Raw genomic sequence first — 18,467 nt, 5'->3', positions numbered from 1 at the left:
GAACCATTGGTCATAGAAGGAAGCTTATCTCACCGAGAACATGACACAAATATAGGTTAACATTTGAATGATTCCTAGTAATTCACGGACCTGTCAGTAGCCTGGATCACCTCTATTAGAAATGCTCCACAGCAGCCTGCTCTTGACTTTATTTCACTGCAATGGCTATCTTAGACGACTATTACTCCTTAAATTTGCTCCACGCGTCTTCTGTTCTGTAAATGTAAATATAACGTGAAACTTTATAGCATAAAACCGCTCTGCTAGCCTCAAACCCCAAATTAGCCCCTAAACGGTTAAACGCTGGTCTTGCCAAAACAGCCAAAACAGCCAATAAGAGCCTTTGTGTCGCCCTTGTGCTTTGCCTTAGTTAGTACGGTTTTGATTGGATAATGTGCTCAACGTCTCTAGCTATCAGCCAATCGGCGCTTTCTTATCGGAAACGTCACAGTGTTTACCCGGAAATGAGAGCCTGCTCCGACTGTCAAAGTGAACAATTTACCCATTTCTGACCGTTTTTAATCCGTCTAAATGATACTTTACCGTATAATTTGAATGTAAACTACTGACTCGTAATGTACAGCGGACTCTTGCCCAAAGGTTTAACCGAAGACGACCTCAGTCCAGATGAAGAGGAGGAGGAGGTTGAGGAGAAGAGGGAGGCTGGGAAGTTGAGCTCTGCAGGGGAAAACACAGTCTCGGCGGCGGAGGCACAGTCCTCCCACACTGCCGATGATGCAGATAGTGATTCCCCGACATGCAGTATGCCTGGTATATCCCAGAAAATGTGGCAGGTATGTTAGCTTCACATTCATTCTGTGAAATACAAGCTAGCTGTGGTGCACCTGGTGTTACATCTGTAAGTGAGAGCTACATCTGAGAGAAAACGCTTTTACAATAACGATTACAATATCTATTGGATCCCCAGCCCTTCTTGAACTAACAAAATGTGAATTAAAGGTTTTTATAGCCCCGCTGGACTCATGACTCAGTGTATCATAAGATAATAGATTAGTCAAGGGTTGTCGTGCTCTGTGTGAAATGTGTGAATTGTGTGTGTGTGTGTGTTTCAGAAATTCCAGGATCTACGGAAGAAGAATGATGAAATAAAGACAATGAAGGTCCCCAGAAGAAGAAAAAGAAGACGACACAAGAAAGGTGTCTGTGATAATACAATGTGAATGTAATACTTGATACTGTTGATGTTGATCCACAATGGTTGCTTGCTTTGCCTAGTCCTGTGGGCAAAAGTATGCAAATGAGTCTTTATAAAGATGAGCAAATAGTAATAACTACTAATAATTACGACACTCTCACCCATATTAGAACTTTAGGCCACCCTCTTAATACTGTGTATAACAAAGCACCTTACTGACGCACCTGTCATACTTGAAGACTAATGTTTAGCTGGTGCTAATTTGTATCAAACCTTTTAACTGTGTCTCTTGTGTCAATCCACAGGACAAGAGAGTGAGGAACCTACAGAGACAAGGTACCAATAATTATAATGTCCAACCAGAGAAAGTAATTTAAACAACAAGACAACAGGTCATTCTTCTTCATTCATTTGAAAGCTTGTGAATGCAACCAAATCTCAGCTGTCGAACTGCACTTTAATGCGTAAACCTGACCCTTACTGTATAACGAATTGACAGGAATAGAATCCAATCACTACCAATCTCTAAAATACTAATGCATGATTTAGAAATGTATATGTGATTTGTGGTAAACATGCAAGAAACAGAGAAAACTTATAGTAAAGCAATTATTTACTAAATCCTCTATATGTCAGCATCTATCTGCTGAATATTGACCAGTTTAGCATGATAGCCAATTGTGTTTAGGGACTTCTGATGAGGCACCAGCACCGACGATGCTGTGTGATACACGCTCATGTAGCTCACATTCATAAATTTGATATCAGCATAGCAACTGATATTGAGTTTAAATGTAAGACATTAGTTTCATGGACCCTAATATTCCACTAATAATCTGAATAAAAACTATATCACAATACAAATGCCTCATGTAAACACCTCAATCAGTAGACACGAACCATCGGTAGGAATTTTCAATCGGATTTAGAGGGGTGGTGTAAACCTTTTAATAATCTGTTCAGTTTAAAAATATTAGCATCTTATAACCATGTAAGCGCTTCATCTCATCATTTCTCTCTCCTTGGAATAAATATACTCTTTCTGTGCATGTTTGTAGTAATTAAGTGACGAGGGCCAAAAGGGATAGGGTCACCTTGTCTGAACAAGTGTCATGTCATTCAGAAATTCAACTTTAATTCCTGATTAGTTAACTACAAAAAAACGACTCTCTCCCAAAAGACTTTGCTTTTGGACTTTTATCAAGTCACTCCTGGTCTTTGGCGGAAGAAGGGGTATACCAGTTTATGGTTCTTGAGTAGTAAATATCTTGCACACCCCTGTTTAACCATCACAGGAAAACTATGTGCTGCTGAGATTGCTGCTTCATAAGACAGAACAGCAGAAACGGCAATAATGTTCCCAGGACACGATGTGGGTCCATCTTGAAAATGTATCTATTCTAATCTAATCTAATCTATTAAAAGGCAGAGCCAATTATTAAATGAATGGAATTTGAATAAAGTTAAAAACAAAAACTTCTCCTTCTTCACCTCCTGTTATATTTCCGGCAGATTAGATGCTTCAGAGCAAACGTAGCCACTCACTATAGTTAAGTAGGAGCCTCTCATCAGAATGATTTCAGTTGGGTTGAAGAATATTGTCCATCTAGCCGCACTAATCCATAGTTTGGCTTATCATTAGGTGTGTAAACCGGCACTATACAATATTACATTGATGCTTTGAACAACACAGTATTTGCTAATATCACAAAGTCTGCAAAAGAATTGACATATAATTCAAATCGATTAAGGGGCCTGCGATCGATATGAGACGATTTCATATGGCTAATTAACACAACATCAGTTACATTTCCATCAACTCACAAACAGTGACTAAAATATGATTGGAGAATTTTATTACTGAGCTCTGCCAGACATTTAAATGAAAAAGAAACCAATATTTTAATAAAAAAGAAAAAGTATCTTAAAGAGGACGATATGTATCAATATTTTCACTTTGTATGGATGATATTGGATCGTTGACCACTGACCACCCCTTCTTATCACAGTGCGTGGCTACATGTATGAACATTAACACCCATTTGCTCTGTCAGCAGAGAGCATCAGGAGGAACGGGAGAAGCACTGGGATGAGCTTAAGCAGCATTTCGGTGTAAATGATCGATTTCATCCCCCTGCATGTTCCAAACCCCCTCCGAAGGTAACAAAGACTCCTGCCTTCCAATTTATCTGCTGAGGTTTAATACTGTGTCAGTCGTACCTGTTAGTAACACCTTGCCATCCTTTGTGTTTCCGTGGCACTGTATCCTCTCATTGTTTTATGTGATATGACATATGGATTAGAAGAATCCATGCGCCAACTCAACCTGACACTGAGATGAATATTAAGGATTATGTTTGGCTACATTTAGTGATAAGATTAGGATGAATCTCCCTTTATTCTCCTTTGCTTGAGATTAAAGTGAACTGTAGGTTTTTCCTCTGCAAGAAACCTAATGAAAATCTGAATTTTACTTGACAAAAGAAGAGAGGGTTAGAGTACCTGATACGGCCTCTGTGACTGCAGCTGGAATATTTAAATTAATAGTTAGATAATAAATGGGCATGTACCACTGCTGTAGGATTCATCATTGAAAGAAATTATAACTTTCTTTCATTTGGATACATTCCTGCACTTAAAGATGAATGAACATTTTATGCAAAGACTTGCAAATTGCCAATGAAGCAAAAATATTTGCAAGCTTGATGAACATTATAGCTGACCCAGTGAATGGGAACTGTTCTCATTTCAATTTGAAATCCTTTTAATGATTATTTTGGAGTATTTTGTGCTTAATTTATCTGAGAGCAGCATAAAATTGAGTTTTTGCTGATTTTAGCCTCATTTTGAATAGGGCAACTATGAAAGGATAAAAGAAATGATTAACCAGCTGAATGAAACGGAACTTGTCAAATCAACATAATGAGGGGCTCCTTTATCCCTCAAATGCAGTTCCTTGTAATTAATATATCATATTTTCTTTTATTCTTTCACAAAGCCATTTGAGGAAAAAGCTGTCACTGCAGCCAGATGTCATTAAATCATCTGCGAATAGCATTTCTCCAGTGACCTTAAAAACATCTTCCATGGCATAAAGGATGCTGGTCTGTCAGTTAGAGTTTTGTTAGTGAAATACAACAGACGATAATTGAGATCGCAAGTCAGGTTGTATCAGTGTCAGCTTCAGTTTATACGCAAAATAATAAACTATAGAAAGATAAATCAAGACCATGCAGCTAGAGTTACAGAGAAAATTGTGATAATCTGCATTATTTAAGCCTGATGGTATCGTCCTTGTACTTTTACAGTTGAGTCGAGGTCCTCAAACAATACATCAGAGGAGACACATTAATAATTACAGCCTCTTTCCACTGTATTTTTTAAGCATGATGAAATTTTGGGGGCTGAAGAAATCTGGTGCTCCGCTTTCTCAGATAGGCTCATCACATCAGAACTGCCTTGGCATCAGTAACCGGGGGCCTCTCTGTACCCCCTTCTGCTCAGGCCTGTAATGGAAATGTGTAATTAAAGAGTCACATTTATGTTTGGTAATCTCCTGTAGCATTTCTAAGATTTCCCCACTAATATCCAATCAGAAAGGTTTTCATTTGTGAAGGGAAATCTACATATTTGTAGTAATGGCAATCATATTAAAAATAAGGCCCTGGGGACTTTTGAAGTTACTCTTTGATTTTTTTCTCTCTACCCATATTTCAAAAAAAAAAAAAAAAAATCTGAATTTTTTTCCCCTTCTTCTGCAGTCCGGCCTAGAAAAGAGCATAGAGAGGGCCATAGCTGAAGGGGACATTGCAAAGGCGGAGGAGATGAGCGACAGACTCGCCACTCGAGAGGTACGTTGTGCTGATAAGAGATCTTTGGGGTGCTCCCGCTGTGACAAATCAGGCTAATGGATCCGTGGCCATTTCTGCTGCAAAGACATAGAGGAACAAAAACACACGCAGACACCCACCATTCAGTCCTGCAGCCCTTTTCCATTGAGTTAATGGAAAGCCCTCCCCTTAGTTTTGAAGTGCTGCAGTGTCTAAAGGACTTTTGGCTCTGCTTTTTAATGAAGGGTACATTGCTTTCAAGCCAACTGTTAAATCATTCTCCAGGTAAGAGTTTCATACCTTTGAAGTGTACATGTCCCTAAATGCAGTGCCTGAAGTTTTGTAACTAACCGCCTTGGCAGGCATCAAGGATCAAGTGGTTTGAAACTAATTTAGCATAAAATGTAGCCCACACACACATATAATTGTGGTTAAAAAGACATACAGCTGCAATGTTACTTCTCCACTGGGGGAATTGCCGTACTTTGAGCATCAAAGTTAAACTTCTTTGTTTCATGATGCGTGTTGCTTACAGCATCCCATAAGCTTTTTCATTTTGTAATAATAGCAACACAAACATGTGTAACACCGTGGGCTCTGAATTCATTGTGGGTCCTGGATTGCAATAGAGTTGCAAAGTAGGCGGGGCTGCTGGTTAAGGAAATGTTTCTCAACATAGAAACAGGGGAGTCTCCCATATAATGTATATATATATATATAATATATCAATGTTATATATATATGTATATATATATATATATGTCATGACATGAGAATAGATTTAGGATCTCATATTATGACATACGTTTTGTATTCCTGGTTTTAAAGGCTGCATTACAGTAACTTGATTCATTCTGAACTTACCAGGCTGTTCTATTGTTTGTCTTTACACACTTAGTCATTATATCCACATTCCTGGTGTTTATTTATCAAACATCTCTTTGTGTAAATATTTTGTGAAAGCACCAATAGTCAACCCTAAGATATCCTTGCAATATCGATATTGAGGTATTTAGTCAAAAATATTGTGATATTTGATTTTCTCCCTATCGCCCAGCCCTAGTTTATGTCATTGCCGCCAGTTTTAATGATTTAAACATAATGTAGTTTCCAAGAAGTCCTATTTTGTCCGTCATATGGACAGTTCTAAATACTACAACACACAAGTATCTGTCGCAGATGCAATGAAGAAGCAGCAAATCAGAGAGTTGTAGCACAGTCCACAGGCTTGTACCTTTTCGACTTTTTATCTAAGAACCACTGTTAACAGAAGAACAGCTTGTGTGTTTGCATGAGATTAAAACAATTGTTTTATAATGTGAGTAAATTGTTTAAACCTCACCCTCTTCAATGAATAAGTAGGCTCCAACAATGAGGCTCTGTGTTTAAAAATGCAAAAAAGCTGTTGTACTATTCATTGAATTGGCATTACATGAATGGCCTCAGTATCTCAGGTGTGTAATGGACATTAGTGTGCAGCATCAGAGCCCTTATATTCCCGTCTTAACTGCAAGCAGAGTGGTCAAATATGGGGAAGTTAAATGAAAGCTCTTGTGAGTGGCACCTGCGCTGTACTTTCAGAAAGCCTCTTAGAGCGCTGGTGGATTGGTTTTTAGCCTGAGCTGAGGTTCTCGCCTCCCTGGCACCTGCCTTGCATCTTGCCAGAACCATGATGGGACGTGACAGCAGTCTGGCAGCCGCGACTCATTGTTTAGCAGCAATAACTTCATTTCACTAGAACTTAGTGAATTGACCATTTTGAAATCCCAAAATGTTGATGTAAAGTTCTTTACTGTTCACTTCTGAATAGAAAGAAAGGCACTGCTGAATACATGGAGAGATCAGTTGCAGCTAAAAGGCAAAAAAGTTTGAAGGATTCTGAATCCAGTTGTATTGTATCTAAAATGATGCAGCCTGTAATGCAGATAGCATTAAGACCAATGTTTGTTTACAGCACTCCTGTTCACTTTTGACAGGAGCACTGTGACAAACATTTAGAGGATCAATAATCCCCTCTGTGGCCAGAATCAATTTCAAGGTTATAATTGAGTGGCTCATTTGGTACGGAATGGCTTAGATGTTTAATTTGTTTACGGTCATAACACCAAGACATGATTGTGGTAGGCTTTTCACTAGAAGAATAGGAACAGGTTTTCTCCGCAAAAAATGCAAAAGCATTCCGACAGCTGTGAAGAACTAAAGAGGCCTGTTTGTCCCTCTAGGCATTGTTTTGTTAAGAAAACGCTGGTACATGTTGGATGACAATATTTCAGTGTATTTTCATCCTAAATCTAACACTTTATCTCCTCAAAGCAAAGGGAAATTCGAGGAAGATGGAGAGCTCGCTGTCAGAATCCCCCCTTTTATAAGTCAAAAATGTTTGTTTCTGCTGTTTTGAGCTCCCTCAAATCAATTAATGATTTCCATTTGCTCTACTTTCTTCTTTTTAATCTGAACATTAAAACAATTTGGTGAAAACCTTTTTTGAAGGCTCCTTACAAATTCTGAGATATGTGTTCTTTCATCTGTCAAACTTCTGAGACACGCTGCTCGGATATTGCAGGTTGGGGTTTTTTAGTCGCATTACAGTTTTTAAACATTTCCCAAGGCTGTGTGTCTTTGTTTTAGATGAATTCATGAAGACATGCTTCGCTTTTAAGTGAAAGTATTAACACCCCCAAAGATGGCGCAAAGAAATCACATCCCCTTTTTAGGTAACTAAATATTATTTATGTCTACATTGCTTTGACAAAGCTCCCTAATTTATTCCTTTAAACTGTGTGGATGGGGTTTCTTTTCTCCTCAAGATGTCTGTTGGTCCTTCTCACATGTTTAGATTTGTGTTCACAAGCTTTAGAAGACAGAATAATGTAAAACGCTCTTCGCCTCTAACATAGTTCCACCAGTTTAGTGGATTAAAAGGTGCAAGTCCTCCAATTAAGAAGACTGGGTCTCCATCCTTTGATTACTGCACATTTTTTTTACACTGCTGCAAGTTGCATATGGGTTAATTAATTCCGTAATTAGCATAACATGAAGTGACTGAAACATATAGTCAGGAGGCTTGATAGCATCCAGCAGCTCATATTTGACGGATTGATTTTGCAGCTATTCCTGGTAATTGAGCCAGTGCAAAAAGCTGATAACTCATCTGTACTAAAAAGACCAGTCCTATGCCATCTAAAGTGTAGTATCAACTACAGGAAAATGTGTAATGTATTGGTTCTGTATGTACACATTAGACATTAAACATTAAATAACGTCTCGTGTACCAGCAACTTGGTAAAATATCTTGTTAACAGGAATTACAATTCAAGTGTAAACCTTTTAATTGCTGCAAAAAATTGGTCAAAACTTAAAAAACAAAAAGAAATTCCAGTATATAATTTATATATTATATACATATGGCATTGAATTGAATACATCAGCCCCATTCTCACCTCTGCGGTTATTTAAGTCAGTCTTACTGGCTGAATTTTGATTTTGTCAAGTATTATATGTACATATGTTTGTCTCTAATACGCTCAGACACCTGTAAATAGTCTGGTGCCAGGCCATTTAAGCATTTTTGTACGTGACGTGATCGAAAATACTAAACCCCATTGGCAATGTTTATTAAGTTAATAGTTTAAAATGTCTCAAATTTGTTATTTTATTGGGGGAAAAACATTATTGATCTTATTTTGTACAATATGTAAGCCAGATATGTTGCATAGTGAACATAGCATATAATGCAGCTTATGTTACTAATATTAAAAATATTTATAAATTTAAAAAAGGCATTAAACAATTTCTTGAAGTATGGAATAACAAGAAAAGGATAGCCAACAGTTGTAAATTTTTATCGTGACAAAATTAAGAAATATGGTTTGAGCATGGTTATTGTTTGAGGCAAATAGAATAAAGTCTTACCAAACTTTAGTGAAATCCGACAGACACCAACAAAGCTGAAACCATTAACAATCAACTGCAGATACCATTTACAATATATGAGGAAAAGGGTCCTAAGATTGATCCATGTGGTACTCCACATCAAGACTGGATAAGGCGCCATTCATATCTACATACTGAATAAGATTAGTTACGATGATTTAAACCAACAAACTACTAGGTTATCATACCTGATATCTTCAAATTCACTGCATCAATTAAAAATAATTTACTGTATTAAAAGTGTGTCTGGAGGTCGATAAAAATCTTTATTTTCTTAACCCAGATTGGTTTTGCCAATAAAAGTACTAAACATATTGGTGTCCCCCAGCACTGTACCCTGTCACAAGATAATTGCTACTGTACATTACTTTCTTTGTCACACTAATTAACCTTCATACAACATCATCCTTACAACAAATAATTACTCCCTCACTCTTTTTTCTCTTTATAAAACAGAGCCACTGAGGTCTTTTGAAATAGTCAGGAGCCGTACTTTTATATATAGTAAGTGGCATATTTCACCACAAAAGACTGTCACACCACGTTAAAGCTTACAGTTCCCCCATAGCACTCATCACAGCTATTAGAGTGGCATTACCACTTCAAAACAGAAACTCTCTTAGTCCGTAACAATAGGGGGTGTCGAGTCCATTTCATTACTTCCAGGAGCTAAAGAACATGAAAAATAAAAAGTAGTTGCATAGCTTCTGGGCTCTCCTGAGCCAACAAAAATAGAAGCATGTCTGCAAATGGTACCACACAACATATACACGTATGTACTGAAAGGCAGTTTTATTTGCAAAATTGTTAGGCACTATGGAGGATCTGTATATTTCAGACATAGAGTATATAACTAACATAATTCAATTCAATTCAAGTTTATTTATAGTGCCAAATCATAACAAAAGTTATCCCAAAACACGTTATTAGAATTTAAGACTAATGATAATATATATGAATAATAGTGATAATAGCAGCAGGGAGCGTCATGCAGGACCACGGCAGCAGGCACCACAACAATCAGCAGAGACCTGAGAGACAAGAAAGCACAACTACTTTGTGGAAGAAGTGAATGAGTAACATGCATTGATGGGACATGAATGATACAGATAATAGAAGTACAGAGTTTCACAGGAAAAGTATTATCCCCCGGCAAACTAGGTCTATAGCAGCATTCTACTTTTGGAGACGCTAGGAACGACAAGTGGCCCTGCATTCTCAGAGCGCAGGGATCTAGTCGGTTAATACAGTACTATAAGCTCTTTAAGATCTGATGGAGCCTGACCAATAAGAGCTTTGTAGGTAAGGAGAAGGATTTTAAATTATATTCTAGATTTTACAGGTAGCCAGTGCAAAGAGGCTAATACAGGAGCAATATGTTCTCTTCGATTTGTTTTAGTCAGTACACAAGCTGCAGCATTTTGGACCAACTGGAGACTCTTAACAGACTTATTGGAGCAGCCTGATTATAAGGAGTTGCAATAGTCCAGCGTAGAAGTAACAAATGCATGGACTAGTTTTTCTGCATCTTTCTGAGACACAATGTTCCTGATGTTTCCTAACATAAGGATCATTGTCTTATTTCGTTGGAGCTGCATGTTTACTGCAATAAGTCAAACTCATAGTTGTGTTCATAGATCTTTGATTCACTAGCTGCGTTTCCATCCAGTAAGACAGTCACTCTCTGTAATCCAGCTCACATTCAGGTTCCCTGACCTTTCATTTCCAGCCCAGTAGTTTTCACAGGTGTTATGAATGAAACAGTTCACCACTTATTTTACTATAGTAGTGATGCTTTCACTGTTGAGGTAAAATAACACACTGAGGGGCAATAGAGTTCAAATAGACTGTGGCCAATGCTCCACTTCTGTCCAGCGTGCTATCAAAACACCACTTGGCAGCACATTGCTCTGGATATGTTTACGCGCACTCAGTGTGTCATTATACTGTCTCGTTAACACATACTGTAGCACAGCAACATCTAACATGACTTTAAAAAAAAATTGTGGAAGTAAGTCAGTAAGTAAGTCCTGACATTTCTGCGTAAATAAATAGTGAATAAATATACCATCAAAGATTATGAGCTGAAGTGCAAGTAAGCATTTCAGTTATCTTGAAAAAAGGATCATTTAGAGTTTAGTGGCATTGGAGGTGAAACTCCCAACTATGTATTGTGCAGTTTGTAGCAAGTTTGAGATATAAATCATGGTCATTTTTCAAAGGCATGTCAAGTGTCAGCTTTGCATCTAAAACACACTGTGTCTTTGTTCTGATTCATTTACTGAAATAAAGATTAAACATGACAATTAACTTTAATAATTTATCGCTAATAAAATAAAATAATTTGTATAGGGGCGATTAAAAATGGACTTTGAGCAAGTAGATTTCTGACCCAACTACCTGACTGGATGAGCAAAAAAACAATAACGTTAGACCTTGGTTGAGTTGTGCATAGTGTTGTAGTGTAGTGTGGTTTTTCAGTGTCTGTTTTGGATTGTTAACTGATTGCCTCAAATCCTCTGGCTCAACAACCTTAATGTAGCCTCATTTTTAACCAGTCTTCGGCTTCCTGTACTCTGGATGACCTTTGGCATGACGGACCTCTTTTAAGACCGTGTCTGGTGCGACATTAACCTTATCAGCCTAAACTGTTTAAAAAGTACTCCTTCCTAATAGTTAGATCGCTTAATATACAATAATTAACCTAATGAATATGTATTAACTCGAGCCATTTATGTTTTCTGTAGTGTTTGAACTTGCGGATGGTTATAATATCCCTCATTATGTTCCAGCTCGTATTTCAATAGAAGCAGCAGCTGAAAGGAAAAGCCCCACTGTCCTTGAAATCTACCCTTTGGAAAGCTTCGCTTAAATGCTGTGAAACAAAGGTGTCGTGGCATTTTGTCGGAGAAGACATGGTGGCTTAGTTGAAACAAAGAGCTGAACTAAGAGTGTTTAATGATATTTATGTCATTTAGCACCTTTTTTTTTTCTTCTCACCACCTTCTCCCAGCCATGCCCCGTGTTTGTAATCAAAAAATTAATGAGCAGCGCTTTTGTGGAAAGTGGGCTTTATCAGATTCTGACTTTCCCCGCCCCACATCAGAGTAGGAGGCTGACTCTGTCCTCCCACCCCCACCCCCCGGGCCACCTCGCAGAGAGTTTAGAGAAACTCTCCTCTTTGTTCATTTTTCCTTCAGCATAAGCAATTTATCACAGAATGAACTTTTATTGTATCTCTGGATGACTCACATTAAATTTTCGCCCATTAATTTTGAAATGGGTACTAAGCTTTTATCAAATGCCTGAGAATCTCATTTGGATTATTGTATTTCATTAATTACTTGATAGACAAAGCATACTTTTCAATGTAGATTTGTGTGCTGTTTAATTAATTAGCATGTTTTCTCTTTTAATTAAAGCCATTTTTTAAATTAAAGCCCACAGCAAAACACATATATAATTTGTTTGTAATTAGGCCTTAATTGGTGGTAGTGGAAGCTTAGCACCCTCGGTTTCTTTTTTCATGATTGCCATTTTATTGCCAGTCACTCATTAATTAAACTGTTTTTTCTAATTAGCTTATAAAACTGTTGATGGCATATTATTGTAAGTGTGAGTTCAAAGCTTGCTAATAAGCCTACCCTACTCAGAAGAGGCGAGATAATGGAATGTGCACAAAGCAGGCGAACTTTTAGAGATTTTTTTTTCTTCTGTCTACTCCCTAAAGATTGCATGTCATGTGTATCTAGCATCAGATTACTAATAGAGAAAAATGTGGACATGGCTGTTGTACTGTGCCTTCCCTGGAGTGGCTTTCTTTTTGCTTACCATGTAATTCTGTTTGTCAAAGTGCAGTCAGGATTTTACATCGTGGGAATAGAGCACCACGGAGGTGCATGCTGTGATATTTGAACTTGTTAATTATGCCTTTTTGTAATTGTTTAGTACAACTGCAACATGCAAGAATCACAATGTACAGTGAAACGTCTTAAGACTTTTGACTGTGGGGTATTGGGGGCATTTCTCACTATTTATTGACATTTACAGAACAAACAATTAATCGAGTTAACACAGTAATCAGTAATAAGACTAGTCATTAGTTGCAACCCTTTAAAATAGCTAACAATGAGTTCAACCAACTACAACAGTAAAAAGCTTGAGTACTATTGTGCGAATAAATCGTACGTGTATTAAGTAACATTTTTTAATGCAGGACTTTTATGTGTGTAATATGTAATGGAGTATTTTTAAACTGTGGTTTTGCTACTTTTACTTAAGTGTCAATTGGGATGATTAAGGTTTTTTTCTTTTTTAACCCCTGAGCTCTGTACGTTCACACAAAGTACTGCTCTGAATCACATCTATTGTCTTCTTCAAGACCTGAAACCTTATTTGCATTCTTTGTGTTTACTCTAGTCTATTACTTGTGTCACAATGAACTAACTGAATAAAACTTTGTCTCCCTTCTTTTATAATTTGATATGGGTGGTATTGATTGACCCCTTGATCTCTTGACCTTCCCAGTGTCGCTGCAACACTGAGGCTTTGCAGCCGGAAACACATATTGGAAACACCCCCCTCTGCCTCAGTTCTAAGAAATTATGCTGAAATAACACACAAGCTGCCTCATCTGATATTCATTCCTTTCTTATATAGCCCTGCTTTCCAAAGTTGACTAAGGCCACATTATTTAGGCATTAAGGTAGTGTGATAAGGGAATTAGGCTGGTCATTAATCGTTTACACGTCAAATGCAGCAGAGCAGCTCGGGGAGGTGATTTAGCGAGGCAAAGCCATATAGCCCTTGTTAATCCACCTCTCACACGTTTTAATTGGAAGAGGCTTCCTGGATAGGAAATTTATGAATGGGTTTAAGGCCATTTCTTCCTTAAAGCCATCATTTATTTCTTATTGTTAAAAGGAGCTTTAACACTTTATCCACATGGAGATGTATTTCTCTCATCTTTCATTCAGCTATTGTCTTTTAGCACTTGCTGTTTAATTGCCACAGTGTGTGTGTGAACAAACTGCACTGCTCATAGACTTCATAATGCTTCTTTTATCTATCAAACACCTCAGAAATTATGAAAAGGAACAGACGCACAAATCACAACAGAGGGTAAAAGTATCATTAAGATAGATTCGGTTTATCTTGTGTATTGTTTATACAGCAGCAATGCAGGGTTTTTTTTTTATTTAGGCCCCATGTTTGGGTCTCCACTTGGATCTCCATGACGACCCAAACATGAATGAACAGAAACCAGTACTATTGACTTAACCCTCCTAGTGGCCTTAAGCTGCTGCTGCTGCAGTGCCAGCATTGTGCACGATGATTTTTTTTTTGCCCTCAAATCTTCCAAAGGTCAGAGTATTAATCCTGTGAATAAACCTTGTTTTTAACAGGGCTGTGCCCAGGCCACACAAGAGAGAGACACAAGGCACAGACACATGGCTGTGATGGACACTTAATTGTATATTAATATGTGGTGGAGTGGGAAGAATTGCCTTTTAGGAGCCACATAAACAAAGAATGCAGGAGGCTTCCTGTCTCCTGCTTTGTACTTTCATTCTTATTTTCCACCAGCCTCTGATGTGAAAGGATTTGGCACTAAGATGCACGCAAGGGGAGGGGGAAAAAATCCTGAAAAGTGGATCAAAAAAGTAAATGAAAAATAATGTCATATTACTGAAAATATGAGAGGCTAATTTGTGCCGACTTTTTGCTAATTTTGTTCTCGCCACAGAAAGAGGAGCCGTCACCTGCTCGGCGCCACAGCGCTGACAGTGCCAGTGATCCATGAAATAAGCTGCCGCTGGCTTTGTTCAGATAAGAATGAACAAATCTGCACAATGTACTGCTCTCGGAATCTCATTTTCATACTTGCATGCAGGCTAAAAGAAATAAGCTGTTTGCAGGCTTGATTAATCAGACATTTGAGGGTTTTTTTTGTCTCTTTGATCTGTTCTGTCTCCTAGGTAACTTGGTTGACATTAATGTTGAGCCCCAGTAAAGACAATCAGGGATTGTAGACTGAACTGATAAAAAAAGGAAAAGGTTTAAAGACCTTTAATGCTTTAAATATAGTAAACGCTATGTTATGAATTTAAAAGAGGGGCATGGAAGTGGGTTTTAATTTTGCTTTTGGAATGTTTGGGAAGGCGTGTTTTCAAGACCTTTTGCATTTCAAAAGCAACCCCACAGGAGAGCAGGTTAATGTGGGTAATCCTGCTGTAGAAAAAAGGGAAAATCTCTGTCTGTAAATCTCCAAATGAAACCATTTAGCATCATGCAGTTTCATTCCATTTGCTCCCAGAATGAGCCAAAGTGTTTTTTTTTCTGCAAACACAGAGAGCCGGAGCTGTTCTCAGATTTGTCAACAATTTAATAAATGTCTGGTTTATAATCTCTGCGTGCATCACAGACACTCAAAGCATTTAGCACCCGCACCACTCCATCACTGAGGAGGGACACCCCTGGTGTGTCTTTATCTGCCCGCAAATCTCCTGCAAATGTAAGAGCAATCACCCGCTATAACTCCCTTTAATAGGAGAAAACATGATTTGAGGAATTTAAAACCTATAAAATGGCGAAGAACTGGAGAACTGTCACAGTATGTACGCTTCAGGTTATGCAGACGCTTTCACAAATCTTCCAGTGACTGTATAGATGAATGCCTTGAGGGCCCAGCCGGAGCCCAGTACTTGCAGCCAGCCGAAGCCCTTATCTTAAATCCAAGCAAAGTACCATTAATCTTTTTGAAAGACCTTTATGGCTTTTAATGTATCCCAAATTAGAACATTTTACACCCTTGGTTCCTGAAATATGGTGATAAAAAGCCTTTAGAGTTTAATTTTTCCTGCCTGCTCGCTCTGACCTGCTTAATCCCAGCATGCATTAGGAGATATTTTAGTTTCAGTCTTTCTAATAAAGTTTATCCCACTTAATTATAATTGAAACATTTTTTTCCAGCAGGTCTTTTTTTTTTTTTTTGTCAAGTGGCGCAGTGGTGGCACATTTCTTCATTACCTTAAGACTTTCTCCCCCCCCCCCCTGATTGTACTCTGAATATTACAGAGAATTACCCAAAGGTTTGGTGAAATTGTTCCAAGTTGTTTATCGAAGTTTGCCTTTGCTTGAATAATAAACCTATCTCAGGAGTGACAGAGGAGGCAGGATTTTTCTCTTTGTTTCCCGTGCTTCTGTGTGACTGGGGTTATTGGGATTATTCTGCTTCACAATACATACGTCTTCCCTGGGATTTGAATGTTTGCCTCTTGCAGTCACGGTCATTCTCTTCACTTCTGATTTCAGGGAGTGCCTGCAGTACTCCAAACAGAAAAGTCTCTTTTACATTGGTGATGAGTGAAAAATGCCATTGCAACGTTTTTGAGATGGAGGGGGGAAATGGCAAAATGCTGAACATTGTGTCTCATTGTTTATTTATTCTGTTTATTTCATTTGCACATTAAACCAGCAAAAAAAAGAAGTAATCAAAAAAAAGCAATGTGTGGGAGAGACTATAAACCGCAAGCTTAAATATATGACTTCCCTCTTAAAACACCTCAAACAAAAGGCAAAATAGATTAGAATAATTCAAATTAAAATAAAACGGTGCTCTTGTAATTTATGGGGCACTCCACCCCACCCCCACCCAACACACACACACACACACACACACACACACACACACACACACACACACACACACACACACACACACACACACACACACACACACACACACACACACACACACACACACACACACACACACACACACACACACACACACACACACACAGACTCCTTACCTCTATAGTGACTATGGATATTTCCAATATGTTTGTTGCAGATTACATTATTATTATCAGAGAAGATTAAGGAAAAAACAAATATATATGTAAGACGATGGAATCTGTGAATTTTTGCCACTTTTCCTGATTATATATGTAATCGATTATAAACATTTTGTGTTTACTGCGACTTATTGTTTTAGCATAAATGTCCTTCTCAGAAAAAGGAAATTTTATTTTAACATGGGAACATTTGAGAAAACACAGCCAAACCACCAGATGTCTTGAGGAGAGGAATAATCGCCGTATTATTGCAGTTAGAGAGTAAACAGTTAAACTGAACTCCTCCGTTTTTTGGAAGATACAGTGAAAACAAAGCCAAATCTTTTTAACATATCATCATACTGTATGTTCATCACACATGTAATGACGCCTTCACTTGTTCTATGTTTTATGTGCATTTCCACATGTGGCTGCTTCATTTTGTTGCATCATGTTTAACTTTGTGCGTTATGTTGCTCTGCTGTACGTAATTGTAGGACACTTTCTGTGGCATAGTGTGTTATATCACCAGTCCTTATGTTAAATGTATTAAATTCTAGGATAGCAGGGCAGCATTCATGTGTTGTTCGGCTCAGTGACGGCTGTGCTGTGGTGTGGAGGAGGCAGCAGCAGGGAGACACTGACGAGAAGCCACCCTGACACATCAGTCAGAAAGCTTTTTCTCGCCACAGACTGATTTCCATTCTCTAATGGGCCTCTCCTCTCTCTGCCTCTAAATAGCTGGCTGTGAAAATCGCTCAAGCCGCTGATTGCCGTGACTTTGTGCAACGCAAACAGGAAGAGGAAGCTTTGAGGGCAGCGCAGAAAAGGAAGAACCAGATATCCTGGGGGTAGGACGTCTCTCTCTGTCCTCATGTTTATGTTTGCCATCATATCTGCCACGTGTGACACTCTGGGCTCAAGAACAGCTGAGATAGAGCTACTGGAACCGGCGTTAGCTGGACTTTGAATAATTACTCATGCAGAGATTGAAGTTGACAGCTAAAATGTATTCAGAAGGAGTTCAGTAATTTCATGGGTTTTTTTTCTGTGTTGCAGGTTTGAGGCTAAAAGACGATGGGAAACCAAAAGCAACATGGGCTTCATGTGACAAACGAGGAAACGGAGAGGGATTTTTTTTCTGTTATTCTTTTTTTAAGTTAATTTGATAAAAGTTGTGCGTTTTTTAATGGTGGACTGATCCTGTTTCTTTTTATTCCCTTTGTATATTTTGAAGACTTCAGCGTGAGGGAAGAAAAGTCACACAGTTGGCTGAGGAAAAAAACCAATCCAGAGAGTACAAGAGAGAGAAAATTATGGAGCATTCAAATTAATTCCTAAGGCGCCCATTGGTGTCTGCATTGTGTTATTTTTCATTACATTTCAGTGATTTGAGCGTTCTGGCCTTTTTTTTTCTCCTCTTCAAATTAAATCTGGTGTACATTACTGGATGATGCGTTTATTTATTGCTGTAAAGTGGGTTAATCATGAAGGCGCTCCTTTCTTCTTCCGAGGAAAAGAAAGGACAGATTAGGGCCCTAATGCAATGTACAGGATAATGTGCGATAGGATTTGGGAGAAGAAAATGAAATTTGGCTGCTGTAAACAGTTGTGAGCAGTTGTAAACTGGAAGTTGAGTGAACGTTTTGGGGGTGGGGAGATGGGCGGGGGTGAGACATGAAACAGAGGCTTTGCTGTTGGCCCTCACCC

General features: G+C 38.3%; 1 protein-coding gene across 2 annotated transcripts; it reads left to right on the top strand.

Annotated features, from left to right (window-relative positions):
- Positions 1 to 531: 531 nt before the first annotated feature.
- On the top strand, positions 532 to 18,203 carry fam204a (family with sequence similarity 204 member A). Of its 2 annotated transcripts, none has more exons than XM_083923495.1 (7): positions 532 to 794; positions 1,074 to 1,158; positions 1,462 to 1,492; positions 3,214 to 3,316; positions 4,918 to 5,007; positions 17,499 to 17,608; positions 17,817 to 18,203. In XM_083923495.1, the coding sequence occupies exons 1-7, from the start codon at positions 576 to 578 to the stop codon at positions 17,866 to 17,868; spliced, it is 690 nt and encodes a 229-aa protein (XP_083779621.1). In that variant the 5' UTR covers positions 532 to 575; the 3' UTR covers positions 17,869 to 18,203. The 2 variants fall into 2 exon arrangements, with proteins under 2 accessions (XP_083779621.1, XP_083779620.1); XM_083923494.1 differs by having other exon boundaries at positions 3,211 to 3,316.
- The last annotated feature ends 264 nt before the right edge of the window (positions 18,204 to 18,467 follow it).

This window comes from Echiichthys vipera (genome assembly GCF_963691815.1).
Source record: "Echiichthys vipera genome assembly, chromosome: 11".
In the NCBI taxonomy this organism is placed as follows: domain Eukaryota; kingdom Metazoa; phylum Chordata; class Actinopteri; order Perciformes; family Trachinidae; genus Echiichthys; species Echiichthys vipera.
The sequence above is the reverse complement of the archived record's forward strand: the minus strand, read 5'-3'. Positions and strand labels throughout refer to the sequence as shown.